General features: G+C 43.7%; 1 protein-coding gene across 27 annotated transcripts in view; it reads right to left on the bottom strand.

Annotated features, from left to right (window-relative positions):
- Positions 1 to 27,858, bottom strand: part of RBFOX1 (RNA binding fox-1 homolog 1) — a 2,061,082-nt gene that overhangs the window by 41,798 nt on the left and 1,991,426 nt on the right. For 15 of the 27 annotated variants that reach the window (XM_070413026.1, XM_070413018.1, XM_070413038.1 and 12 more), the window contains 2 exons: positions 18,462 to 18,594; positions 8,095 to 8,134 (listed from right to left, as the gene is read on the bottom strand). In XM_070413026.1, the coding sequence (XP_070269127.1) occupies positions 8,095 to 8,134; positions 18,462 to 18,594 (173 nt within the window). Of the gene's footprint in view, positions 1 to 2,021; positions 2,065 to 8,094; positions 8,135 to 18,461; positions 18,595 to 27,858 lie in introns of all 27 variants that reach the window. The other 12 variants (XM_070413017.1, XM_070413042.1, XM_070413036.1 and 9 more) reach the window with 2 other exon arrangements.

Consider the following 27,858-nt stretch of genomic DNA (forward strand, 5'->3'; position numbering starts at 1 on the left):
ATACCTGCACATCTATCTACTTCATTGCCCTCTGGACTGTTTTTCGTCTGTATAAAACCCATATTAGGGGAATAACAGAGTTGTGTATTAACTCAGTGTCTGTGTGCAAATACTGTAAAATTATCAAAAAAATACAAATGGCTTTAATTTGCCTTTCTAACAGGTAACTGTCATCAATTTTATTGCTCCATATTTTGCAGTTCGCTGAGCATAGCCAGAGCTGCTGCAAGGTTCTGTGCTAATGTCTGAAAAAGGAGAGCTCACTTCCATTTGCTGTCACCAAACCGTGTCCATGTTGAAACTGGTCCTCCCAGATCTTAGGACGAAAATGCATCCTTGACAGTGAGATTTTTCTCCACTACCAATGGAAAAGGGGTGACAAGCACAACATAGTTCTCCTCCCTACTCATAAAACATACTCATTTTTCACATGCTGGACAGCAGCAAAATATAAATGTGACCTTATGTGAAATATAAATTTTAAATGGCCCTTATAAATTGCCCCTCCCTCCCCTGCCACCACCATGGGATGGATGTAGCCACCTAAGATATTGGCTCACCGGGTCGGAAATATTTCATTTGTTACCCAGACCCCTGGAGGTCCTTTGGGGGAAGTTACTGATGTGGAATCTCTAGTGATGCCCTAATAAAGTATTTTCAGAAGTGTACTCCTGGGATACTAGTAGTAGCAGGGAAAGGGAAGGTACCTGAATCAGATAGGCTTGGGAATTACTTAATTAAACACTATGGAAGTGGTTGCTCTATTTGTGGAACTTAAAGCAATGCTGATGAGCACCATGGATCTCCACTGCATCGCAAAGTAGTTAGACAAAGGGAATCACATTGTTAACTTGAGAGCATCCTTTTTGGAAAAAGATGTTCTACTATCCAAATGGTGAATTACTTGGCGGAGGTGAAACTTGTGGGTGCTGGTGGGGACCTGGGATGGGTGGGACTGTGATGGGCTTGATCACAGACACATCTCCTCCTCTCCAAGAATATCCCAGGATCTCACTTTGTGCAAAGCAAGTAGATTGGTGTATGTATAATGAAGTCAACATTTTATGTATGAAAACAACATTTACAAGGACATTTGCAAGATGAGACACTTAAATATAAATCATTATTCCCTAATTTATCTGCATTATACATTCAGCTGTTTTTGAAACGTGGCAAGTTTTCTTGAAAGGTAAAAATAAAAGTTCATGTCAGGAATTTTAATTAATTTGTCCTCTCTTAGTCACAAGTACCCCTTTTTCATAATAGAGTTCTTATTAAAATGATTAATTTTCACAGTAAAAAATGTACTTTCTTAATGGACTTAATACTGAACAAAAATGATAATTGCAGGTTATAGGAAAACCCATGTAATAAAACTCCCACTGATTACCCTAGTATTACATTCTTCTTTCATTTTATTTGACAGTTTTAATGTTGGTTTTAGACCAAATTTGGAGACTCAACCATCTACATTCCAATGAATGTGGGTCTCCTTTTCTTCCTGCAATTTTTTTCATTTGGGGGTTGCTTTGGCAGTGAGAAGTAGGTTTGGAAGCTATAGCAATGGGTGTGAAACAAATTTATAAGAACCCACAATGAAACCAGGAAGAAATATATTAGTTATCCTCAATACTAGATGCCTAAGAGGTTTTTTGTTGTTGTTGTTGTTTAACCATTCCAGGTGACTCCTAGAATCTACTAAAACTTTTCTTAGACAATTGGTTCAAAGAAACCCTAGATTTCTTTTTCACTGAATTTCTATTGATTGAGACCAGATGCATTTTAAGAAATGTATAGCCAAGCCAGACCCCCATTTTGATACACTCATGATCTAGCAAAGGGGAAATTTGAGGATGACCATCTCCATTCTTGGAGAATTCACATCAAAACTGGAAAATTCAGTTCAGTCTTTCCTCCTATGTTAGGGAATATCACCCTCCCTGGAATGGTCTTGTTAGTAAGATTTCACAGCAAACCCACAACCAGAGTGATGAGTTTTTCCACCAGTCAGGATTTCATACCTGTAGCAATTTATTGCCATACACAGGCTCTTGATACACTACTCTATAAGGAAACAGAAATGTAATGTTTTCAATGCAAAAATGAAATAAATAAAAGAAAATGCATAAGTCAGACCGAAATTCCAGAGCAATTCATTTACAAGTTTGCTTCTCTTCACTAAGACCTGGAGTGACCCATGGAACCAGAAGAGGAACCAGTGCCAAACAATTCTAGTTGCAAATTTCTGTAACTGAGAGAATCAAGAAGGGGGAGATGGGATCAAATAACTCACTGATTTGTGTTATAACCCTTGTTTCTTTTTAAAGGAGGAAGAAAAGATATTTTCATGGCTTTTTGCCCTTCCAAGCATATTCCAATGGTTCAAGTTAACTATTTTGAAATTTCTGTCTTGAGCTCATGATTGGAATTCTCTGGAATACCTGAGGATTTAACTTTGATGCCTAATTATTGAGGCAGTTAAGGTGACAGTACAGTCGCAACCATAACTGTATCAACACCTGTGTTTCTTAAATTTAATTTCTACTAACATCAAAAAGCACAACTGTATTTCATAAATGAATGAAGCACATGGAAGCTACCAAAGCTACTTTGAATAGATATGACTAGAAAAATGATGTGTGTGTGTACATGCGCATGGGTCTAGAAAATATATGTGTTGTTAACTTGTTATTACTTCATTCAAGTGTAACACTGACAAGATCTCAAAAGAACCAAGGGACAGATGGAGTTGATTTGTGGATGGGAGAGTGATTCATGGGTGTGGCTAATTTTTCATGTGTGGTTCTGGTTTGAAGTGAAATTTCCAGTCCTAGGGCAGACCTCCAGGTGAATATTTTAAGAGTTTTAGGGATCTGCCTTGTAAAGATGTATATATACAAAGTGTTCCCCCAAAATGTATACATACTTTAACAGCTGGTAGCTCAATTTTGAAAATGAAATGTATTTTAATAAACACTGCATTTATAGTTTTTGGGGAATATATATATATATTTAGAGAGGGAGAGGGAGAGAGAGAGAGAGAGAGAGAGAGAGAGAGAGAGAGAGATTTATGGTGAAATACTATCACCTATTTTTTAAAAAGAAAACATTTCTGGTTTGGAAAAATAAGGTGAGGTAATAGGTAAGGAGACAGCTTCCCTGCAGAGCTGGGTGGAGAGCGGTGAGGGCTGAGTGTCTGGTCTTCACCTGTAGATGCTTAACTTCCTGGTGGGCTGTCACCTCTCCTAGATGCCCAATGCTGATGCTGAGGGACTCACACTGAAAACAGGGTCTCAGAATAAGCACTTGGGGTATTTTATTTGGAGAATTTCCACTTTCCAGCTTTGCATGTTCCTGAAGCTACTGAGCTCGACCAGTGGTGGAATGAGGACACCTCTTTGCTTTAAGATCCATGGACGGCAGAGTGACATGAATTCAGAAATAACTGTATTTAGCCATGGCGTCAACCAGAAACTCTCATGACAGAATTTAGGAATGATGTGAAAATGCGCTGGAATCTCATCGACACATTCGCCAGGCAGTCTCAAGGCTGCAGTGCCTGTTAGGAAGCTTGGGGCTCTCCCAATACAAGGGCATGTGGTTAACATTTGCATTGTCTGCCAGTTCCCTCTCTCACTCTCCCTCCCAGTCTTCACTTCTCTTCTTCCACTGCAGCTCCACTGTCTTACTCCAGTTCCCAGTCAATTCCTTTTGGTAGCTCTGTTGTCATTTCCTTCTTTCCATTTTCCATAGTTACCCTTTGATTAAATGCCCCCTCCTTTGATATCTCCCTGCATGGATTAAGGTAAGTGTCTTGGCTAAGATCGCTTAAGCAACACTTATTCCCAACTCCCTGACCAATTCTGGCTTCATGAAGGCTATGGCTCCACCCTTAAGTGTGACGGATTATGTCTCAGGTCCAGGCAACTTGGTCTTCCCACTTCACCTTTCTAACCACTGTCATACCCATGTGTCACCTCTGCTGTTACTGATTTTTCCTTTAACTTGACTCACTTTTTAATTTAGAAGCATTGATTTAAATGTCCACCACTAAGTAATAACACTGAACTATTAGATTTGATATGCTAGCTATGTAAACTAAATTCCCATATTTTGACATAAAAGTGTGTGTGTGTGCATTTGTGTGTGTGTGGGGGCGGAGGGGTATGTTCCCAGGTGGAAGTGACCCAGATGTGACCTTTTCTAGCCTCCTTTCTGACTCAGAAACCCCCACTTCCTCTCTGAGGAGTGGCCTCCACACTGGGCCTGAACATGTCCTGTGTGGTGAGAGGCAGTGTTTTTCCTGCTTGGCTGGGCTCCTGCATAGGATGCTTTTTTCTTTGCCCTCAGACTGCACACACATCCCTGGTGTTTGTCTTAGCTCCCAGCATCTCTGGCGTCTCTGAACATCTCTCCCTCTCCCCCCAATCCTCTCTGCTCTGAAAGGTGAAGAAGGAGCTAATTCTAGGTAGGAGGTTGTTGCTTGCCAGTTGCAGGGGTCCTGCAGGTCTCCCGTATATGGTGGGAGGGATGGAAAGGCCTTGAACAATAAAGAGGAGAAGGGGCAGGAGACAGTGGGATGCACAGAAAAGGGCAGTCATTCTGGTGTAGGAGCTGCTATCCTTGCTGTTGAGTTGCTGATATGCTGCCAACGCTGAGAACGACTGAGCAGGAAGAACTGGAGAGCAGATTCCCCTTAGCTCTTAAAAGTAACCTAAGCTAGAAGCTTGCTCCTCTCCCAATTAAATTACAAAGAAATAACTGGTTTAAATCTATTAGAAGTGAGTAGAAGTGTCCAACACATGTCCCAGGTCCTCTCAGGATTGCCTTAAATCTATTTATTGTGCACTATTTCTAACAAGATGGAAGGAGCAAGCCAGAAACTTCCTTTAAATAGAACAGAACCTCACGTGCTTTACTAACCTCTTTAATCATCATTTCTTTAAGAAATGGAGCTCTGGGGATACGTCCACTCATCAGAACATACCAGTATCTCAAGGGAGGTGGGGATAGCAGCTTGAAAAAGCATATTCAAAATTACTTCTAGCCAGGATGAATCCTGCTTCATAAATTCTAGAGTGCAGGAAATACTCCTATTTTTTTCTCACCCTTAAATCAATTTAAGGCCAACCATGAACCCTTGCTTTGCTGCCATAATGGGGTGGACCAGTTCACCACTGTCGCTCATGTGCACACACCACCCAGCAGCAATATTCCAGAATTGGAATATGCAGAACACAAAATTTCAGGAAGACCTGCAAGGTCTGAGCTACCTTCTGGAAAAAAAAGGACAGAGAAATGTGCTGGGTAAACAAAACTTAAAGTTCATATTTAAGCTAGATTTTCCATCAGCTAATTGTCTAATTGGAATGCCTCCCCCCCCCCCCCCCCCCCGAAAAATCTTACTGGCACTATAATAGGAACAGTGGGGAAAATGTATAATTATTTTTTGGCTACTAGGGTGGCTTGAAAAGAGTGAGAGGAATAGTTTTCTAACTTAAATCTTAATTTTTTAAAAAATTGCTTTCAGAGAGGAAGGGGGAGAGAGAGAGATGGAAACATCAATGATGAGCGAGAATCATTGACCGGCTGCCTCCTGCATGCCCCCTACTGGGAATCGTGCCCACAACCCCTGCATGTATCCTTGACTGTAATGGAACCCTTTAGTCCGCAGGCCAACGCTCTATCCACTGAGCAAAACCATCTAGGGCGGAATAGTTTTCTAAACCTAGAAACCAGAAAACTCAGGACTTGAAGTTACTGAAATAACTCCTTTCATCTATATCTCACTCAGATACCTGCAGGGGCTGTACCACTGAGCCTGGTGTTCTTTGCCCAAATATGATGAATTTGTGGGAAACAAAAGCTCTTAAAGGAACCAAAAAACTCAAAGGGATTTTTCTGGAGCTTTCCTTCCTCAACAGAATTTCTCTTTCCACCTTAGAGTGGGTGTTGGTATATTTTCCCTCTTCCAACTTTCTCTGCTCTTTCCATTTGCCTCATTCTTAGGGATTTTCCTTTATCCCAACCAATACAGATCTACACATATCAGTTACTCTCACTAGTCATTCTATTTCTTTGTTTGTGGACTCTAACAGCTGTGCCTTCAGGCAGCTTCTACTTTCTACTATACAAAAATCTATGAAGCAAGAGAAAGATGCTAATTTGAAATCTCCATAGAACAGTTTCAATTAATAATCCAATTATTTATTAGGGTTAATGCAACAAATTATTGTCATTTTACAGAGACGTGAACTAATAAATGATAACTAATATTATAATAATAAGCTTACATAACATCCACATTGTTCTCCCCTGGGGTAGGTGTTGATGAAGATAGTTCTCTTTTTGGTGGATTTTTTTCTCTTTCTTTTTAAAATTTCTTCATCCTTTCTCTACTCCCTTTCATTTCACAAATTTAAAAAAAGCCTTGCTTTGGCCAGTATGGCCCGGTTGGTTGAGTGTGGACCGGTGCACCAAGAGGTTGCCAGTTCAATTCCAAATCTGGGCACATGTGGGGTTGAGGGCTCAGTCCCCAGTGGGTAGCGATCAGGAGGTGGCTCAATCAATGTTTCTCTCTCTCATCAATGCTTCTCTGTCTCTCTCCTTCTCCCTTCCTCTCTCTCTCAAATCAAAATTTAAAGTAAGTAAATAAATAAATAAAGCCCTAAAGTTAATTATGCCAACTATCGTTCCTGCTTGTGCTTATGCTACCCAGAGGCTACAATGGGGAGTGTGTAGACTGATGGGTTCACTGGGTATCTAAGGGTACGGATGAGGTCCAGCCTGCTCAGCCTCCGCCTGCCTTTCTATTTAAAATGGCATAAACAAAAAGTCTGGGGGGGAAAGACGTGCGAAGGAGTAAATCAAGCAACACAAAAAAGAAAGTTGGTTGTTCACTGGGTGCATAAAGAACATGTAAATCATTAATAAGTATTATTATGGAAAAGAGCTAACTCGCAGATTATAATAAATGTACTTGATGCAATTATAATAGAACTCAACTAAGTTCATCACTGATGGAGACTAATACTATGTCTCAAAATTGTAATTATTTGAAATTCAAAGGGAAGAAATTAAATAACCAGTGTCTTTCCCATTTTATAGTAAATGACATCAATTTGATCAGAAATGTGGTTTTATTTTTCTTTGTTATCTGGTCTATAAAACAAGTATGATTGCAGCGAAATTACTTGAGGTCACTTGTAATAAAAAAGTATATAACTTAGAAAATACCCTCCATTCCTGCCAATTTATTTTAAATTGTGTTTATTCCAAGTCATTTTCATAACATTGCTGCTAATATCACAATGAAGGAGAATAACTAATTTTAGATCAACTTAGGTAAGTTTAATTATGGTCCTTATAATGAGAAACACTTTTCTAAAACCAGCTTAACAAAGTGGTACCATTTAACCAACAATTCTACATTTAACAAACAATTCTAAGTTAGGGAGCTGTTCTGGGGACATGAAGAAATAAGGGGTTGAAGAAAATAGAGGTTTAATGCTCCAGTTGGCCCACTTTTGTTAGATATTTCTTGCTAAAATCATCCATGAAGGGGTGGAGGTAGAAAAATATAGAGGAAGAGAGAGAGAGAGAGAGAAAGAAAGGGAGAGAGGAAATATTTTTCTAGGGCTTTGTGATAAACAAATATATTTATAAGAAAACATCAGCCATGAAAATGTCTTTTAACCCTTGGTATCTATTGTCCTAAATAGTAAACTGAAAATACACAAACCATACTGAGAACTTTAGAGAGAATTTCTGTTTTTGTGTGTGTGTGTTTGTTTGGGGTTTTTTTTGGGGGGGTGGGGGATGGAGAGCGGGTCTTAATTTGACATGAGATGCCATCTTTGGAGGCGGGGCGGTGTTTGCATTTATTCTGAGGTTGGTCAAGGCATTGATTCCACTCACTCACAGCGTGGGATGCTCTCAGGAGCAGCAGTCCTGCTGCATGCGGGCCTGAGACTCTCCCGGGGCCCACGAAGAGGGAATGGACAGCACTGCACGGTAGAGAGATTCTCAGCAAACTTGTAAAAAGAATGACTCCGGGCGGAAACAAGGATGGCATGCACATTAATGAATACTTACATAAATGTCTGCACCATAAAATCCATCCTGGTAAACAACACTGCAAGGGTGCACACACAAAGAGAAACATCCATATTAGTGCGTTTCCCCATGCAGACACACCACCCCCGCACTGGCGAAGTTAGTCTGGTCATGAGATCCAAAACACAGGAACTGAAGAGCGTTTCCACTTTGGTTAAGGAGGTTGGAGACAACAGGAGGCGGGCAGGCTGAGAAAATTAGGCTGGTTCAGGGTGGCCCACAATCAGGACCTGGTGGTGAGAGTACCAGACTTCCCTCCCTCTCAGGAGGGGTGTAGAAGTGCAGGCAGGGTTGAGGTTTATTTCAAGTGGCCTAGACAGATACAAGAGTCGGAGTTCACAGTCAAACTGTATAGTCCCCCTGCCCCGAGGGAAAAATCATCCCCTTAAAATGCACGATTGATAAGGGTGGGGGGCCCAGATTGTCACATTCTCAATGCGGTTATAGCTGGATGACCTTAGGGGAGCTGGACAATACAGATGATTCCAGAAATGTTCTTCTGTATTCTTTCACACGGTGGTATTATATCTGATAATTCCCTGTATGTGTGTGAAAAATGTGTGTTTGTGTGCATATATGGGTATAAATGTGTATATGAGAGTGGAAAATATGTATTTTGGGTGTGTATGTGAATGCATATATGTGTGTTAATGTGTATATGCCAATTCATACATGTGCACACATGTGTTCATGTGTATACCTTGCCCATGTAGGCATATGTACATGAATGTATATCACTTTTTTAATGTGTGTAGTAGTGTGCTGGCAATCTGCTTATGTGTACTCGTACATGTACATGCACATGCATGTTTCTGGGTGGGTATGTTTGTGTAAATTATACCCAGACTAAGCAAAGCCCCACATTATGACTGAACAGCCTGGCCTTGAGCATCTCTCTGATCACTGTGCATATAGTCATCCCAGAGACAAGGGACCTCTCAGGAAGGGGAGAACAAGAGATCCTGGAATTCTCCAGGAATTTCTTGGTATACCTTGAGTGAAACAGCCAGGAAAAGAAGCTCACAGCTCCACCATCATGGGAAACTGACTTAAAATTCCTAAGTATTAAAATGGGTTTAATGAGGTTCTAAGGCAGCTTGCACATTTCACAGGCTTCGTGAGGGTCACGGGATGACCTTGAATATAAAAACACGTGTTTCTACATGCATGTTTTCCAAAGGATGGTAGTGTAATTAATAACCTTCCCTAATATCTCCCCATGGAGTTTACACATGATTTATGAGTCTGGCAAAGGACCAATGAGCCCCATCATTGAATGGAGCTGTGGTTTGAACAGAAGCACAACTTGGATTACCAAAGGTTTCCAGCAGGTTCGGTGGCAGGGTGGAACTGCATGTAAGCCAAGCAAATTGAGCCAAAGGAGAGCACTTCACAACACACACCCACACGCACACACAGCAGTGACACTGGTTTGCTGGAGAACACTGTAGTGTGCTTCTCAGAGCTTTTCAGAGTTGACCGGCGAAACCCCAAGTACCATTATCCTTAAAAAGGAGGCAGGGATTTCACACGCTAAGGAGGTTGGTGAGAATCGCTTTAAGCTGTTTTCATTTTGATCAAAAGGGCTACAGTTCACGAGAGCACTTGTCAAGCAGCACAAAACCCTAATCCCAGATGCTGAGGTGTGCGCATCCCGAGCTAGGCTTTGAATTCTCTTTCAGCGTTTCCAACAGAAGAAGATAGTGTCTGTTGAGGGTCAGAAGGCAGGGCCAGCCTCTGCCAACAGGACGCAGAACAGATCTGATGCAACAGGGGAGAGCAACCAATATTTAGTTTGGGCCCAGAACCACAGAACGGATCATTTAGCCGTAGCAAAACAGCTTCTGTCCCATTCTTTCATGCCATCATGCCTTTGCACATGCTGTTCCTTGCGCTGGGAATGGCTTTTCTGCCAACATCCTCACCAAAAGCAGATATACCATTCAAGAGCCAAGTTAGACGGGGACCACAATGGCATCTGTGTCAAATTTCAGCCTCGCCCATTGGACTAGTTACTCAAGCTACCTGAGCTTCAGTTACTCATCTGTAAAATGGGGAAAGAGGCACCTCAAGGGAGGAGCCAGTGAGATTTGGCTACAAAGAAATGGGTCACATGCTTGACATCGCAGCTCTAATTGAACATCACCGTTGCTATGAACTGTATCCAATGCTCACCCAAAGCGGAGCTATTTCTCCCTCCTCTAAATGCCAACCTCACATTTTTTGATCCTCACTCGGTAAAATAATTTTATATATTGGTCAAATATTAAATGTACTTGTGTATGGGCCTCATTCCACATTGAAGTTGCACCCAATTAGCTTACTCCACATTCTATCCTGCTTATGGCTGAACATGTTGCTTTCTACCCAAGAGATGTAAAATAAATGCCTACTGACTGAGTATTGCCACATCTTACAGGGGAGGTGACAGAAGATGGCACAGAGTAATTGACGTAGCAACTCCAGGTTGACCTAAGTAGTGAATTAGAAAGAGACATCCTACAGCCTCAAGTTTGTTTCTGATCTGGTTATGCAGCACCAATGACTATTGCCAGTGGAGGAGGAGAAGGTGAATAGGATTAAAAAACTGGACCCTGGCATAGGAGACCAGAGAAAGAGAATGGACAGAACGTGATCCAGCTGTGAATATTAATGCATTCATGTACAAACGTGGGGAAGTTTTTTCTAACTATCTGTAGAGGACCCAGTCTGTGTCTGCTCTTCTGAAAACACAGGCACCGCTCGGAGGGACTGTGGCTCGGTTCCAGACACAGCAACAAAGCGAGTGTCACTTAAAGAGGCGTAATTGCTTTGTTGGGAAGCGTCTTCACTTCAACTTGTAAAAAAATGCAACATGTGTGAAATGCAATAAAGGGAGATGACAAAGCGAGGTCTTCCTGTGAGGGAGCGAGGCCGGACCTTGAGGTCTGTCCCAGTGGACACACAGTGTGGACCGGGTGTGAGTGGGGCCGAGCTCTGGCTGGGAAAGGGGTCCCTTCTTTCACCAGGACAAGTCCTTGTGCGCTGGGGCAGGCTGTGCGCTTCCTGCCAAGCCTATTTGGGCCAACAGCTCCCAGAATGAGGCAAGGCGGGCCCTGATGTTTGTTCAGGACGGTAACCTAGTCCCCATGCTTTGCCCTCCAACGTGGCCATGGAAAATGACTTGGGGACTCTGGCATCCCACGCTTATGAGACGGAGAACTAAAGAGAAAATGTGGCCTAACATCCTCATTCTGATAAGCTCAAACAAACTAGGGCCCTGCTGTTGCTTCCTATATTCTTACCACTGTGCCAAGGCAACAGAGGGCAGAGAGAGTGAATCCACTCGCTACACCCACCCTCGGAGAGCTCCCAGAGAGTGGGCACTCAGTCACAAAGCCACGTGCATGAACGGCCAATGGCAGCTGTGATGGGTGCTGCGGAGGAGAGGGACAATGGCACCCTGAAAGTGAAGTGGAAGGAGGGGGCCTAGCAACAGAGGGCAGGGAACAAGAGGAAATGCCACAGAAATCTCAAAGGCTTAGCCAGGTAGAGAGCAGGAAGGGCAGGCCAGACATAGGGAACAGCCCAGTGTCTGGAGGGAACGGGGCTCCTCAGAGGGCCTGCGGGAAGGGCATCTTTCAGCTTTGGGAGGCCCCGCAGGAAGTGGTGGCTTCACTGAGAAAGGAAATCGAGAATTCTAGCTGCTGTGATAAACCACGCGGTGTGGGGATTGTTTGTTTTCACCGAGTGCAACACCTGCACGCTTTGGAGAGAAATGAATGAGAGGCTGGGTGATCGACCCTCATGAAAGCTCTAAAAAATGAGGAACCGATATGGTTGTCCTCATGGGCAGTGTGAAATGAAGCCACTTTGGGGGCGTCAGTTTCACCAAAATGCTATGTGTGTTCCTCCCCCCTTCCCCCCACTAATCTATTACTTAATAGCTCCAGTTATAAGTACTATTAGTCTTTACATTGATTGAGCGATGGCTCTGTGTCAGCCTGTAAGCTAAGGGTGTTGTGCTCATTATCCCACTTAATTTCATAGCACCCCTTCAAGATGGACAATATTGTGGTCACCGCTTTGGGTCTAAAGAAACTGAAGAGGAGAGAGCTAGGTAGTGACTAAGCTGGGATTCCAGCCAGGTGGTCTTGGCTTCACAGCCCCAACTTTTAACGGCTCTGGCACGCAGCAGCGGTCAAACTTCAGCGCACATCCGAACCACCTGGAGGGCCTGTTCAAACAGATGGCTGGGCCCCCACCCAGCCCAGAGGCCCTGAATCCATAGATATGAAGGGGGGGATGTGTCGAAGAATTTGCATTTTTAACAAGTAACAGGTGATGCTGTTCCTGGTCCAAAGACTAATAGACTCATTGCTCCATGAAACACCCCCCTCCCTCCATGTGTTTACGTTTGAGGCAACACTGAAAATCAGCTTCCTAGGTCCTATCCTAAATGGAAGCTGGTTATAGAAAGCTCTGACAAAGTCTCATGCTGGTTTCCATGAATACAGCCAAACACTTGTTTTGAAAGCCCCGTGAAACAGATGCAACGGATTTGCAGGGAAGGGAGAAGGGGTCAATGTCTAGTCTGCATCTATAGATAAATGAACCACGGCCCAGTCACAAGAGAAGGGAGTAGCCGTCATGCATTGAACCGGTGCAGCTGATGTTATTGCAAAGACGGTCTGTCTAGCCATGCAAAGGTAATTGTATTGCTTGTCAATCACTTTGGCACTGCAGTGTGCTTTTGGAAGAACATAATGCAAATGCACATCTCATTTTCTTAGAAAGGTAATAACTAGTTAAATATTTGGATGAACACAAGCAGGGAATGACTGCACTATAGCAAATTAGTTTATTTTTAAAAAGGATAGAAAGAGAATAGGATGCCCGAAGTGTACAATGTGTTTGTGTAATATAATATAGTCTCCCCCACAAATAAATTGTTGAAGAAGAGGTTATTTAACACTGCTCTACCTTGTTGCCCCTTCCAAGTGAAATAAATTAAAATTTTAATGCATTCAAATCTAGCTGTTTTTAAGTAGATATCAGGTGGGTCCATGAACTTCTGGCACCATTTGTATAGAAGTGTGTGTGTGTGTGTGTGTGTGTAAATACATCAACATTTTCCAAAGGAAAATTCATATTTTAATTAGATTATCAAAGGCATCTATGACATCATACTCTCCCCACAAATTTAAGAACCATTGATTTGTGGTATTTGTTTATAAATTTACTCAATTAAGAGGATTTTTAAAAATATTAGAGGTCACACTTTAAAACTGGCTGAGAATTTGAATAAGAATTGATACCAAAAACAAAAATCTGGAAAGAATCCTGGAAAATATTTGAGAATGGCTAGTGTTTATATTAAATTGGAAAGTGCCTAAGTACCAGTTACTATAGTCTGAGGAGCAGACATTTAAAAATGAAAACCAAAAAGCATGGTTGATTTACAGACAGAAATGTGCACACACAGTCCTAGAGGCTATTTATCCAAGGTTTTAGGACCTAAATTCTAGGATCTGAAAGCATTCTCAAAAAATGTATATATGGGTTGATTCTTACACTAGCTACCTTTCAGAAGTGCTCTCCTGGGATACTACTATATCTGTCCTATACCCAGAGTAGTACTGAGTCTCCTCAAAATACTTCTTAAGCTAACTCTGAGTAGTTGCACATAGATGTGTCATGATGAATTATCTGAGAAAGTGCAGAATATCACACTCACAGATATCCAGCCAACCACTGCCAAAACCCTATAGCAGATGCTGATGCTTGGATTGGAATAATTTTAAACATCTCCCATGATACTCCATTAGAGCACTCTTCTTTAGCCCCATACAATATGCATGGTGCATAGTAGGTGCTTCATAAGTAGCTTGTTTGTAATTACTTAACTACTTAAGAACAGGAATGGGGTGAAGCCAATCTCATGAGATTCCTTTGGGAATGAATGGGGTTTAGGTGCTGTCATCTAACATCAGAGAAAGTACTGAGGGGCTACCTTCCATCTTCATCCACAAACCATCAGTCTGCAAGCTCCACTGATGATAATTACCCAAAGGGTAATTTCTCCCAGCTATAAATCATAGAAAGACAGACTGACATTAGGGTTTTTCTAGCAAAATTAACCCCAGAATCAAATGCAAGGGGAAATATGGAAAACTTGCTTCATTCAGCTCTTGTGGAGACTATTCACTAGTTAATAAATATTTTATGTACAATCTACATATTCCACAAACTATTGAAGTGATCTTTGAAAATCAAAGCCATCGCTGTGGCTTGTGGGGAATGCCAATCTGTGAACTGCAGGTGCCTCCCAGCAAAGGAGTAAGTGGTGCAACACAGAGAGGGACAAAGGAGCAGTAACTGCATCACCCTCAATAACATTAGCTATAGTTCACTGAACTCGAATCATATGATGGACCCTCCCTACTAAGTTGTAGCCTTACATGGATCTCCTATCCCATCCCCTATCAACTCAATGGAAGCAGACACAATCCTCACTCTCCTGTTAAGGCAATTCACTTATATAGGTTGAGTCAGCTACCCAGGGTATATGAGGTAGAATGGTTGTGGTGGTGGTGGTGGTGGTGGGGTAATCTCATCTTCCCCAGAAGCATTTTTTTAGTACTGTAACAATCTTATAGACCAGTGGTCGGTAAACTGCGGCTCGTAAGCCACGTGCGGCTCTTTGTCCCCTTGAGTGTGGCCACGAAGTTTCAACCGCACTGTATGTGTGCACCCGCACGTGGCATTTTGTGGAAGAGCCACACTCAGGGGGCCCAGTTTGCCGACCACTGTTATAGACTGTAAACACTAGATTTCTAACTCATCACTCATTCGCATTCAGTGGATTCTGGTAATCCTTAGGGGGCTGGCTGTCTCAGTCCAGGATTTTGCGTTCATTTCTAGGATCCCTTCATGGTCCAAGTAGAGCCTCTGTAGCCCCAGACCCTGAAGGACTGGCCATGTTTTAATGTCCCAAGATGTTTCTATTTAGGTATGTAAGAAAGAGGAACAGAGCCCCTCCATAACCTATGCTGAGAGGGACTTCAGAAAGTGTCAGGATGCAGAGGGGGAACCAAATCAACAAAAGGAAATGGATGGCTCCTTGGTGTGCCCTCCTGGATACCTATCTTGATGTTGGATACTCCAAGGCTCAGCAGTGGCTCCACAAAAGCTGCCATGGAGGTCGTGTGGGACCGTTTTATATCTCTTGGAAAAAAACAATATGGAAACTGTACATGGATGTTGGATAAATGACACAGTTTTGGTTGGAATTTTAATAACAAAGTATATGCATATTGGATACTTGATGAAGAACAGAGTTCAGGTTGGCAGTCTTCAACTAGTGATAAGGGGAAAATAATTTTTTCTTAATAAATGCAGTTTGCTAGCCAACATCTTAGAAAAGATGGGGGTCACTGGGTGTGAGGGAGGATCACGGACCTTAACGTGGACATTTAGGAAATGATTGGCCATAAAAGTGTCCTATATCCCTTCTCTTCCTAGCACTTGGGTGTTTAGAAGCCTTCTCTAAACATCCAAGTCCTTCCTTGGTGCTCACACAACACCCTACCATACTACTTATCACATTTACTGAAATTGTTCGCTTACATGGCACCCTTTGCCCCCCACTGGAAGAAATTCCTCCAAGGGAGCCATTTGCCTCAGTGGCCTCAGTGCAAGGCAGTGCATGCAGCTGAGAAAAGGAGTGTTGAGCTAAACTGGACATTAGCAAAGACATCAGTCAAATCTAGAATTCATCCTCCAAAGGAGGCAAACAGCTACAGGCGATCCACACTATCTCCTGGACCACCTGAATCCCGACAATGTCACTTCCTGAAACAGTAGTGGGTTTCCAACCTCTTTGACGCTCAACCTAAGATCAGGGACCTCTCTCCTCCAGCCAATCTCTGCTCTTCTCTCTAAGGTGAGCTGCCCTCTGACGTCTTCTGTAGCTTAAGCCAAAGAAGCCAGAGGAAAAGGGAAGCCACCATTTAAGATGCTGGGTTCATGCCTTTGCATTCACAGCTAATTTGGCCAGCCAATTTGTAATCCAGCAAAACACCAGGCAACTGGCTGAATGTCCTCCTTTTACACCAGCACTTTGCTCTTATGGAAGTTACAGGCATGGACACACACACACACACACACACACACACACACCCCTAGCTCTTCTGCTCTTTCTATCCCTCCCATCTTAAGAATTTTACCTTACTACTAAACATGGGTTCAGAATTCCAGTCAACATTGTCAGCAAAGAGGCACAATCCACCATTATAAACAAAATAATTAGAGCTATCACTGGGATATTAAAATTAAATCATGTCCGAAGCAGTCACAAACACATTGCTTCACCATTTGGAGATGCCTGTGTCTCTCCCTGGCGAACATGGCATTAATTAGTTATGCATGGTTATTCCCCACAAAGAGCAAGTTCATTATAAGTTAGCAAATTTCAATTTTACAGCAGGTGTGTTATTCTGAGACTTTTATAAATTGTTCATGTGAGGATAAGCCATATAATTTTACTTTATTTTTTTTCTGTTCAATATAGTAGTGAGATACTGAGGGTACATATACCGGAAAGCTACAATTACCAGCTACCAAGATAATGTTTTCCAGGCAAACTAATGGGGTATAAACATGCAATTTTGTATTTATGGCTTATGAATCTTGCTTTAGTAATCATATGAGCCTAGCGGGTAACTTGTTTTGTTGTTTTTTTTCTTCATAACTCATTATATGACCTTGGGAATAACAAGTTTTTACTTCTGCCTTTCTGGATCTACAAAATAGGCTTAATACTGTGGGGGCTGAAGATCATGATTATACTGTCAGTAATGCCTTATATCACATGGTCAAATACATGAGGCTTAGGACATGAAGATACATTATATTGGAGGGTGGGGAGAATTTAGGGCCAATTCATCCTTGGTTTATTATTCACCATATTTTCAGCACAATTTCTTTTTCTTTTTTTGGTGGTGTTTCATCTACTAAGAAACTTGGAATTGGCCTACCTCTAATGACAACAACAGAAACAATGGACTTTGTCTTATTTCTCTGCCTTTATCCCCCCTCTTCCTGACAATTTCATCTGCTTTCATTTCTCTATTGTCTTAGCTTTGTCTCACTGCATTTGTTTTCAAAACACTTCAAATGCTGTCCTTTGGAGTGGGTGAGATATGAATAAATATTTCAGTCAGTATAATAGATGATCTGGGCTGATTCAAATTTTCTAAAAGATTTCTAAGCAACAGAGCTATAAAAAAATGTGTTCAACCCTTTTCACATAGTCCTGAATACAGCCATATTTTTCCATAGACAAGAAAGCCAGGCACCGGCCAGGGAAGCCTCCTGCCAGGCTGTCCTGGGCATACCTGAGTTTTCCTTAGAGCAGCATGATTGGTAGTTAGGACCCCATGACTCTCTGTATGGGGAGAGGGACCGTGCTGTGCACTGTAGGATGTTTACTGCATCCCTGGCCTCCACCCACTGGGTGCCATTGCATCTCCCAGCTCCTGCTGTGACAACCAAAGAACGTCTCCAGATATTAGAAATGTCCCCTGAGGATCACTGCCTCAGAGACATCCCTCTCTCCCCGGCTCTGAGTGTGCAGGAATGTTCCAGGAGGATCCCTTAACAGGAAGGTAAAAGGGAAGCATCTCAAGGTCTAAGCCTGCCACACCAGTACCATTTTTTCCCTGAGCGTTCACCACCATTCCTGGATAGTCTCTTGGTGATACCAAAGTCCATGACAGGAATACCCAACTGGCAATGGGGTCACATGAACTTGCATTTCTTTGCAGAGGGGGAACAAAGACAAATGCCATTTTGGAAAATCCAGCTAAAACGAGTCTTAATTCCAATTTCGTTGAACTTGTGAATGTTTGCATTGACTCCACACCTAATTTTCTCTTCCCAGCAAGGGCTCCTAAACCTTGAAGCTCAAGGTATCTTAGGGAAGGGGAGCAATACCACGCCAGTGATTTTTATGTGTGAAAAGCCTCATGTCCCTCCATGGACAGATTCAAGGGGCCAATGTGATCCAACCTCCTTAATAACCAGATGTTTGCAATCATCAGAAATACATCTCTGGCTGTAACCATTTCTCTGTTCTCCAGCATTCAGTCTCAAAGAGAATTTACATAACAACATGTGACATGTAGGATGCTTAAAGGCACCAACCATGACAGGACAAATTACACTCATTTTTCAATACTCTTTGCAAGGTGCTCCACTGCAGGCGCCGGGCTGCATGCTGGGCGTTCTGGTGGGGCGGTCAAGACCAGCATGCGCAAACAGGAGGGGCGGTGCAGGGAGGCCCGCCCCGGAGGCAGCCCACTTACCCTCCGTAGGCAGGGATGGGGGGCGGGGGCGCCGCGGCCCGGAAGGTGTTGTACACGGTGCGGCCACGGCCTCGCAGGTGCGCCCCTCGGTAGGCGGCCGCGGCGGTGGCGGCTGGATACGGAAAGCCGGGCACTGCAGGGCGAGAGGAGAGAGCAAGGCAAAGGCTTTCAGATCCACACCAACCATTGCGGGAACCTCCCATCCAGACCTTCCTTCCTGGAGAGCAAGGCTGGGCACCTGCCCCCTGCTGACCCCCACCACACACACACACACACACACACACACACACACACACACACTTCCAGGAGCCAGGGGTCTAAAGGTGGCAGCTGGGCAGGGGTCAAGGGCCAAGGGCCAAGGGCCAATTCCAGAGAGGATGGGCTAGTTAAGACGGTGGTCACAGTGCCTAAGACAATGTGCCAAATGAAAACATTGACAAAGAATTCTTAAATACAGGATTAAAGCTCATTGCACAATTTTTTAAGGTGGATTGCAATATGTATGTGCAATGTGTTCTCAACATTATTCATCCATTGATCATTCCACCCATCCATCTATCAATCCATCCATCCATAAACATATATACATATACACACATATGTCTAGTGTGTAATATATATTTATATGTGTCTGAGCATGCAATATACATGTATGTATGCATGTGCATGGTTATGTATCTGTGCATATGTAAGTGAATATGTACATGCATTGTGTGCAAACACAGTATGTGTGTGTGTATGCAGGAGTACGTGCATATGTGTATGTGAATGTATATATATGTGTATTCATATTTGTGTGTATATAATAATATTTGTAAATACATACATTTCAATGTGTTCATACTTATTTCTGAGGATGAACTGTATGGGTGTTAGTTGTCTGTTCATAGCTTTATCCCATCCCATTTTTAATTATTTCTCATATTTTCCTTTATGTGCATATATTGCTTTCAAAAAATGTTAATTGAAATGCAGTGCTCCTCCAGACATGTGTATGCATCATGAGTGTACATAGAAACAAATCATTCCCAAGGTCCCATCAGCCCCCTAACCATTTGTGCAGCTTATAAAACACAGTAACAGTAATGACAGAGAAGTCTGGGAACTCAGCTCCTAAGAAGAGAGTGTGGGCAGGGTTTTCTTCCCTGGGGGGGGAATCCTCTGAGCAGGATAACTTGCTGAGGAGTCAAGAGGGAAATTAAGCATGATGCTTGAGACCCCTGGTAATTAATTCTGTTGCCTGGGAGGCCTTCCTCCCACAGCATGCAAATCCTAACCCAGGAGGCCTCCAGGAAACGGTGCTGCCTTCCAGCTCCTGCCACTTCCCCGATTCCCCGGGAGCTCTCACCAGGCCTGCTGTCCCATCCCATTAAACAGCAGGCACTGCTGCCCAAACCCCAAGGCACGGAGAGGGTGCTTTTCTGGGAAAATACATGTGGGGAACCGCTGTCTCGGGAGACCTATATCGGAGGCTCAGGAAGTCCTACAGTGAGGGCAACACTAACCCAGTGAGCCCCGCACCCACACTCCATTTTCCCGGGCATTCTTTATCTCTGTAATGCTTTTGAGAAGAGGAAAGCCAGTCACTTGCTATGCTTCTCTCTCCTATTAGTCTGCACGCTCCTGCAGGCCTTCCTCCACGGCCCTTTCATCTTTGCATCTCCTCCTGCCTCCCCAAGTCACACAACAGGAGCCCCCCGATTTTATCCACAGCAGGGTCTAAATACTGGGCACCGGAAGGAAGGTGGATGACGTCACTACCTGACCAGGTGAATGAAGTCGTGGTCAGGCCAAGGGGTGGGCAACCATCCAGCAAACCCTCTCTCCTGGCCCATTTTCTCCTCTGATCCCGCTGACCTAACAGGAGCTCGGAGGAGTTCCAGAGAGAGGAAGTCATGTGAGATGAGCCAGGGTGTGATGGGTTTCCTCCCTTCCACAGCCCGCCATCCCTGCTCCATATCCCTGGGGTTTCACAGTGTGATGACATGCCATGCCGGGAAGGACACAGAGTCCCTTTTGGCATGACATCAACGCCAGGAAAGGACTCCTGGCAAAGGAAGCTCTTTTATTTCCTTAACTCAACACACCCACACTTCACTCTTCCTGGAACTCTATTTTATGAAACACCTAACTGCTCCCGGGGTGTTGTATTTCCTGTTGTGCTAAAGTGGTCTCTACCCTATGTCCAAACTGCCAACAGGGGCTTTCCTCTTCCGACTGTCACACTTACTCCTACATGCACTCCACCCCATCTCATCCCATTGCTCCCCGCCCTCGGACAGTAAGTTTGTAGCTGCATGGTGGGTGGCAGTGGGTAGGGAGAGGAGAGGGCTCCCACAGAAGTCACTCCCAATTCCATACCACCTCATGGACCTGCATGGATTGGACTCTGATCCTTGAACCTGAGATGAAGACTGACTGGCTGTCATTTGGAATTCTGTGTGTGTTCCTGAAGGGTGAGTGAGCAGCAGGCCTGTTTCCTGGATTGTACCATATCTTTCACGAGGACGGTAAAATGCTAGGATGGCTGCACCACGTCAGAATGATTCATCTTTCTATGTGTGTCTGAGACCATACCAGTTATTTGTAACTGTTTTTAAATATATTTTTTAATTGATTTCAGAGAGGAAGGGAGGAGGAAAGATAGAAACATCAATGATGAGAGAGAATCACTGATCGGCTGCCTCCTGCACGCCCCACACTGGGGATGGAGCCCACAACCCGGGCATGTGCTCTGACTAGGAATCCAAACGTGACCTCCTAGTTCATAGGTCGATGTTCAACCACTGAGCCACACGGCTGGGCTGCACCCTGTTTTATTATTCAAAACAAATCCTGCCACTGTACTTAACTCTCAGCCTGCCAGCCCCTAGCACCCACGGCTCCTGGTGCTGGTTTTAAATAATTGTAGAGAGGTGTTGGTCTTAACGGGGAAAGCGGTAAATCCTAATATCATAAAAGCCCAGAACTAATGAGATACGAGGTGTTTGCTTCAGGACCGGGGAGAAAATGAGGGAGCGTGGCTTTGACTCCAACTCCATCTCCCCACAGTTCAAACATTAAGTTTTCATAGGAACGCCCTGCATTTTGAAATAAAGAAAATGAAAGATTCACAATCTGGCAGAGCAGCTGGCTGCCAGTGTGAGAAAACACGGTAATTATGCTGACCCATTCATTATCGCCGGCTGCAGTGCCGAGCGAGTGAGCGAGGCAAGATCCCTCTCAGCGACAAGCAGGTTTTACAGTAATTCTTGCAGGATTTAGATGTTGGGAGATAACATGAAACAGAAGCTGGGCAGCAGAGCAAGGGGGGCACCGGCTGCTAAAAGTGCAGAGCCGGGGTTCCACCTGCACCCCATTTCCCACATAGAGAAAATGGCCTTCCTGGTGCAGGATAAGGTACTGATGGGCCTTAACACAAGGCTCTTTGGGCTTCTCTACACAGGCCAGATGCGAGGGGTTCTAATTTTGTTAGAGCAGCGGTTCTCAACCTGTGGGTTGCAACCCCTTTGGGTTTTCTGATGGTTCTAAGACCATCAGAAAGCACATATATAATTACATATTGTTTTTGTGATTCATCACTATGCTTTAATTATGTTCAATTTGTAACAATGAAATTACATCCTGCATATCAGATATTTACATTACAATTCATACCAGTAGCAAAATTATAGTTATGAAGTAGCAACGAAAATAATTTTATGGTTGGGGGTCACTACAACACGAGGAACTGTATTAAAGGGTCGCGGCATTAGGAAGGTTGAGAACCACTGTGTTAGAGGAACACAGGGAAGACCACACATCAGCTCCTGGTGTAAATATTGCTTTCCTGGGGGCCCAGGTCCCCTTAGGTAAAATAAGGTGGTTCCACAGCTCACGCATTGGAGCAAAAGCCTCCTGGAGAAAGTGTGTGAGGCTCCCCGATGGATGAGCTCAGCTCTCTCTCTCCTGTTGCCAGTCGAGGACTGGCCCAGGGGCCTGCTGGTCTCTGGTTAGTCATCACCACTAATGAGCATGTCCTTCCTCTTTCTTCCTTCTTATCCTCAATCCCCTCTTCCCTGCTTTTCCCTTCCCCCTCCTGTCCTTCCCTCCTCCCTCCCTCTTCCTTCCTCTCTTTATTTGTTAATCTCCTTCTGGACAAGGCTGCCATGAACTTCCCTGGTGCGCAATAAGTCCTCACTTCACATCCTGAATAGATTCTGCGGCTGTAATGCGAATGACATACCATAGAACAAAACCAATTTACAGGATGGGCTAATTGATACACCCAAGAGCTACGTTCCTACTGCACCTCATTAACATTATAACAAAACACCGTTATTGGAGGGCCGGCTGTACTGACAATCCAGTAGCTTGGACCCTAGAGCTGAAGGACTCTCGCAGGTGCTGGAATGAATGCAAGCTCCATGAGGGCAGTGAGCTCCTTGGCTCCGCCCACTGATTGACAAGGCTGCCTGGCACGGAGCGTCAGGTGCCTAACATTGTGCCTGGACTCCTGCTGGTGGCGAACCGATGCCAAGCTGCTTCTTTATGGGGGTAAAGGCCTTACCTCTGCACTTCCCATCTTTCCTAACACTGTCTCCTATACAAAATGCCCGGCCCAGCTTTTGCAGAAAAACAGTATGCAAATGACACAATTGGATCTGAATCATGATCCTCATAAAAATAATTTCTGCATCCATACGTTTTGGTGCTGTATTGGCCCAGACATACTAACCCGACTCGGAATATCTTTGATTCTGATAAAAAGGGAGGCAAGTCGGATAAGTGCATTGGGCTTGGTATTACTGCAAACCCTCAACTCGTTTCAGTGCCCTTTTATTGCTGCACAGTGTCAGGATCTGAAGATCGGTTTCCTGTCCTGGGGAAAAGCAGGACTCACACGTTGCCCCCAGGCAGGTGATACCTATGAAAGGTGCAGCCCCACACAATGCTCCTGGCGGCCCAGCAAATCACAGTCTCTGAAATGCAATGCATTTGTGCAACAAGAAAGAACAGCAAATAGCAGTATTTAGAACCCTTAACTTGTCCGATTTGCAGCGGTGCCTTTTATGTGTCCTCCCAGCTCCCTTCGAGGCTGTTCCCCAGTGGCTGGTTTAGGACAGCAGGGCTCTCTTCTCTTGCCACTAAGACAAATCGTCAATTTCAAGGGCAAAAAAGCCACAACTGTTTGTCAAGCTTCCTTTAGACTCAACCTAAGAGGCAACTGCTTTTTCTTCACTTACCCACCAGGTATCCTAGTTTGTAGATGCTGGGACATGGTTAACTGTATATTTAAAGCAATTACTTGAATAAACATCACCAAAATGGCTTTGTCTTTGGCCCTTCTAGAAAGAGACATCTCATTCTGCACTTTCTTTGTGGCTAGACACTTATTTTGTGTTGAGTGAAGGTTATCATGCCATCTACCAACGCCCCACTTCTAGAGTTTGGATACAGCGAGTGGGTAAGAAATGTTTAATAAGCCCGAGCTGGTTTGGCTCAGTGGATAGAGCATCGGCCTGTGGACTGAAGGGTCCCAGGTTCGATTCCAGTCAAGGGCACATGACAGGGGTGTGGGCTCGATCCCTAGCAGGGCTCCTGCAGGAGGCAGCCAATCAATGATTCTCTCAAATCATTGATGTTTCTCTCTCTCCCTCTCCCTTCCTCTCTGAAATCAATAAAAATATTTTTTAAAAAAAGAAACGTTTAATAAATCTAGTGCCAAATACCAAATAGAAACTCAGAGTGTCCTCTCCATGTCTGTTAAATCACTGTTAACAAAAGTCATTCACCTGTCACCCTGCCCAATACTGGTAAATGTAAATTAAAGAACAGTGTTAGAAAGAAAAGACACCAAATTAGAGGCATTTCTGAGCCTCAACGCTGGAGTTTGATTTTTTTTTTCTAGTTGAACGTCAAGATAATAAACATGTAAACAGGCCATCAATGGGAAGCAATGGAGAGTGTTCAGGCTGCTTGATGGATACAGTATAAATCCTTAGTTCTTGGCAGGAGAAGAGAGAGACAAGGGAGGGGAAAGCCCATAGGTCCATTATCCTGGAAAGGTTCCCTCTGAAACCTTATCCAGCATGAATCAAAGTGAAAAATCTGATATCACTGCAACGAAAATTGGATTTAGCTCATAAGCTAAAAATGAGTTTCTCCCAAAGAAAACAGGGCACCAGCTTTTCGGAGCAAATACCCATTGAGCATCTTGTTGGTACATCAACAGTCTCAGCCCACCCACTCCCAACCTTCAGCTTGATTTATACCCAGGGCCCATTTGGGGGGAGGTGAGTGGAGTAACCCTCTCGGTAAGTGGGAATAGGGAGTTCTTTCTATACCCCGGAACTCGATGAGACGGAAACTTTAGGGATGGAACTTTAGGGATGTGCTGGAGGATCAAAGAAAAAGCAACATTTTCAAATGGAAGATGCGTGGGTGTATCAACCAGCCAAATGAGCCATTTACCCACGTGACCGCTGTTTCCAGTCTGTCTCCCCCTCAAAGACAAAGCCTTCATCTCCAACCGTCTATGAGCTCTGCCTTCAATGTATTTACCGTGACAAACACATGCTCGCACCCCTCCCCCCTCCGTCTCTTTCACAACGTGGTGCTTACCTTAGAAAATGAACACAAATGAGATCATCTTACCAGCCCAGGAATCCCAAGAGAAGAAACACAAAACCAGTGGAAAATACTTGAGGGTGCTAAACTGCATATTAAAGTTTTAGAGCTCTGGGAGAGATGGCAGAGCAGCAGATGCAAAAGCCGACAGGGGGCAGATTCTACATCAAAGCCGTAAAAATATACAACCGCTTTAATGGGCAATTATTCTTTGCATTTGTGCGCTGGGTTGAATTTGCATGAGGTTGCCAGATGCCCAGGAAAAGGTGTGCCATCGGAATGGAGGGGGCCTCTTTTTTGTCCCCCATAAAGCCACTTCCTCACCACCCCCCGCCTTTGAATGTTTCAAGACTGAGAAACCTTCATGCTAATTTGGGGTTGGATTGTTTTGTGGGTAGTTTATAGTAGGAGATATTCACTCACATAATTCTGGGGGTGCAGACGCGATTTCAACAGCAGGCTCACGGTTCTGTGGGATTCCCCTTGGGGGATCTCCTGTTCCATACGCTGGACCATAAATTAAGAAGTGGCATAATAGGTAACACACTGAAGTGAATAAACAGCCAGCTACAGCTCGATTTCAGAGGCAGAGCATCCTGTGATACACATCACAATGAAGAGCCGGAAAGAGGATGATTTTTTTTCTCCAAGTGGCAAAAAATGTTTGTTGAAAATGGATCTCAAATAAAGGTACATCGAATGGGTTTATAACACAGAATTTTATACACAACTAGGTCACTATCTTTAAATGACATTACATGGAAAATTGCATGTGATGGGACATATTTAGTTCTGGGTCAAAGTAAAAATGGAAAGGCTTAAATTTTTATTTTTTTAAATTCAGTAATTTCAAGGTTTGGGGGAGGGGGGGAAAGATGAGTACCACCCATTCTGTCATTTACGAAAAGACCCAAAGAGCCACTTAATTTGTTGGAATCTCCCAATCTCGTACTCACATATTTTATCCTGGAAACACATATTTGGGATCGACTCTCATTTGATTTAGAAATGCAGGTTGATATTAAATACCGCTGTTTAGAAGTGAATAAATCTACATTTTGGACAAACAGTTCCTTATAGGACACCCTCATTTGAAATGCATTGAATAGGAAAACAAAAATTTCTAATTAATGTACAAGTCTAATCACCATTCTCCACATGGAAGAGTAATTTTTCACTGTTCATTTGCTCGGTTTAATCTCAAAACTGACATAACAGAAACGCAATGTCCTATAAATCTCCACTCACTTGTTTCTTTTAATATTCATATTCCATTGAACTGCAGCTGCTTGTTGCTTCAGTCTATTACAACTTGCAAAAGTGTCGATAAAAATATTATGAAAGGCAAGATGTGTTTCTTCCTGGCTGTGCGTGCCATTTATTTGGGGAAAGACAATAAATGGCTCGTGGATTGTTCCCCGGCCTGCTGCTTGGTGGGTGATTAGTGATTAATTACCTGGCAGCAAATTGACATGGCACGAGGAAATTGACACAGCCCTGATTAATTAACTTTTTATGGGCGGTAGTTACTCACAAAACATTGCGCACCATAATTGAATCTCTCTGCATAACGTCATGGTACAAAAGTTTTAGTCAAATCCAAATTAGCCAGAAGTTTCTAGGCTGTTATAGGATGTGTGGAAGGGATGGGCAAGGAATTGAAGTTGGAGAGAAATGCACATATTTTGAGGAGGAGAAAGATGGTGACACTGTACTGGCCAGGCCACCCAGGCTGAAGTCATTGACCTGAATCGTTACTGTACGAGGCTAAAAGGCCTCATTTACCCCCAGCCTCTGGCTGCTGCTTCTCGGTTGCTCCTGCAGGTTCTGTCTTTTGTTCAGTCTCTACCAGGTGAGTTAATTCCCTCATTCAAATCTTGGTTCCAACATCATCTCCTCCTCCAAGCCTTTTCCTCTCAACCGTACCCTCCACCTCCTACCTGCCTCCACAGTCTCTATCACTCCTCCCCACCCACTCCCCTAACCACTCTTTCAATATCTTATTTGATTGCAACTTTATTATATGTCTCTGTGTTAGGATGTCCTGAGGACTTTATTTTGGTCAATACTGTGTCTACAGCACCTAGAACAGAGGTTCTCAACCTGTGGGTCGCGACCCCTTTGGCGGTCGAACGACCCTTTCACAGGGGTTGCCTAAGACCATCCTGCATATCAGATATTTACATTACGATTCATAACAGTAGCAACATTACAGTTATGAAGTAGCAACGAAAATAACTTTATGGTTGGGTCACAACATGAAGAACTGTTTTTAAAGGGCCAGAAGGTTGAGAACCACTGACCTAGAAGGTTACCTGGTCCAAGGTAAACCCTACAATGTTTATGGATTATACTGTCAGGTAAACTAGAATGCCAGAGTAAGTGGACCAGTTACAGAAGAAAAAAATGGGTGATGCTCCATGAACCTGAAGGACTTGCTAAGATGCGGCTTAGGAAGGATGCAGATTCGACAAGAACGTGGTGTAGTGAGAACATTAGTGGTAAGGGACTCTGGGCCTTACGTGCCTAAAAGTTCCAGCAGTGATAACTGGAATAATCCAAGCAACGTTGTGAATACAGCTGGCAAATGGCACCACCCCGTACTCCATTGCCAATGCAGGAGATCTGACTACGTGTTATAAGAGCTACTATTTACTCATACTTGCTAACCTCCAGATCCATCAGTTAACTCACCAATTCCTTACAAAACCATAGAAACCAGGTATAATGACTATCTTACTTTCCTGGGAGGAACCGAAGACACAGAGTAGCTCAGAATCTCACCCAA

Source organism: Myotis yumanensis, unplaced genomic scaffold (assembly GCF_028538775.1).
Source record: "Myotis yumanensis isolate MYYU_CA2020_CCGP unplaced genomic scaffold, mMyoYum1.0.hap1 SCAF_4, whole genome shotgun sequence".
Taxonomy (NCBI): Eukaryota; Metazoa; Chordata; class Mammalia; order Chiroptera; family Vespertilionidae; genus Myotis; species Myotis yumanensis.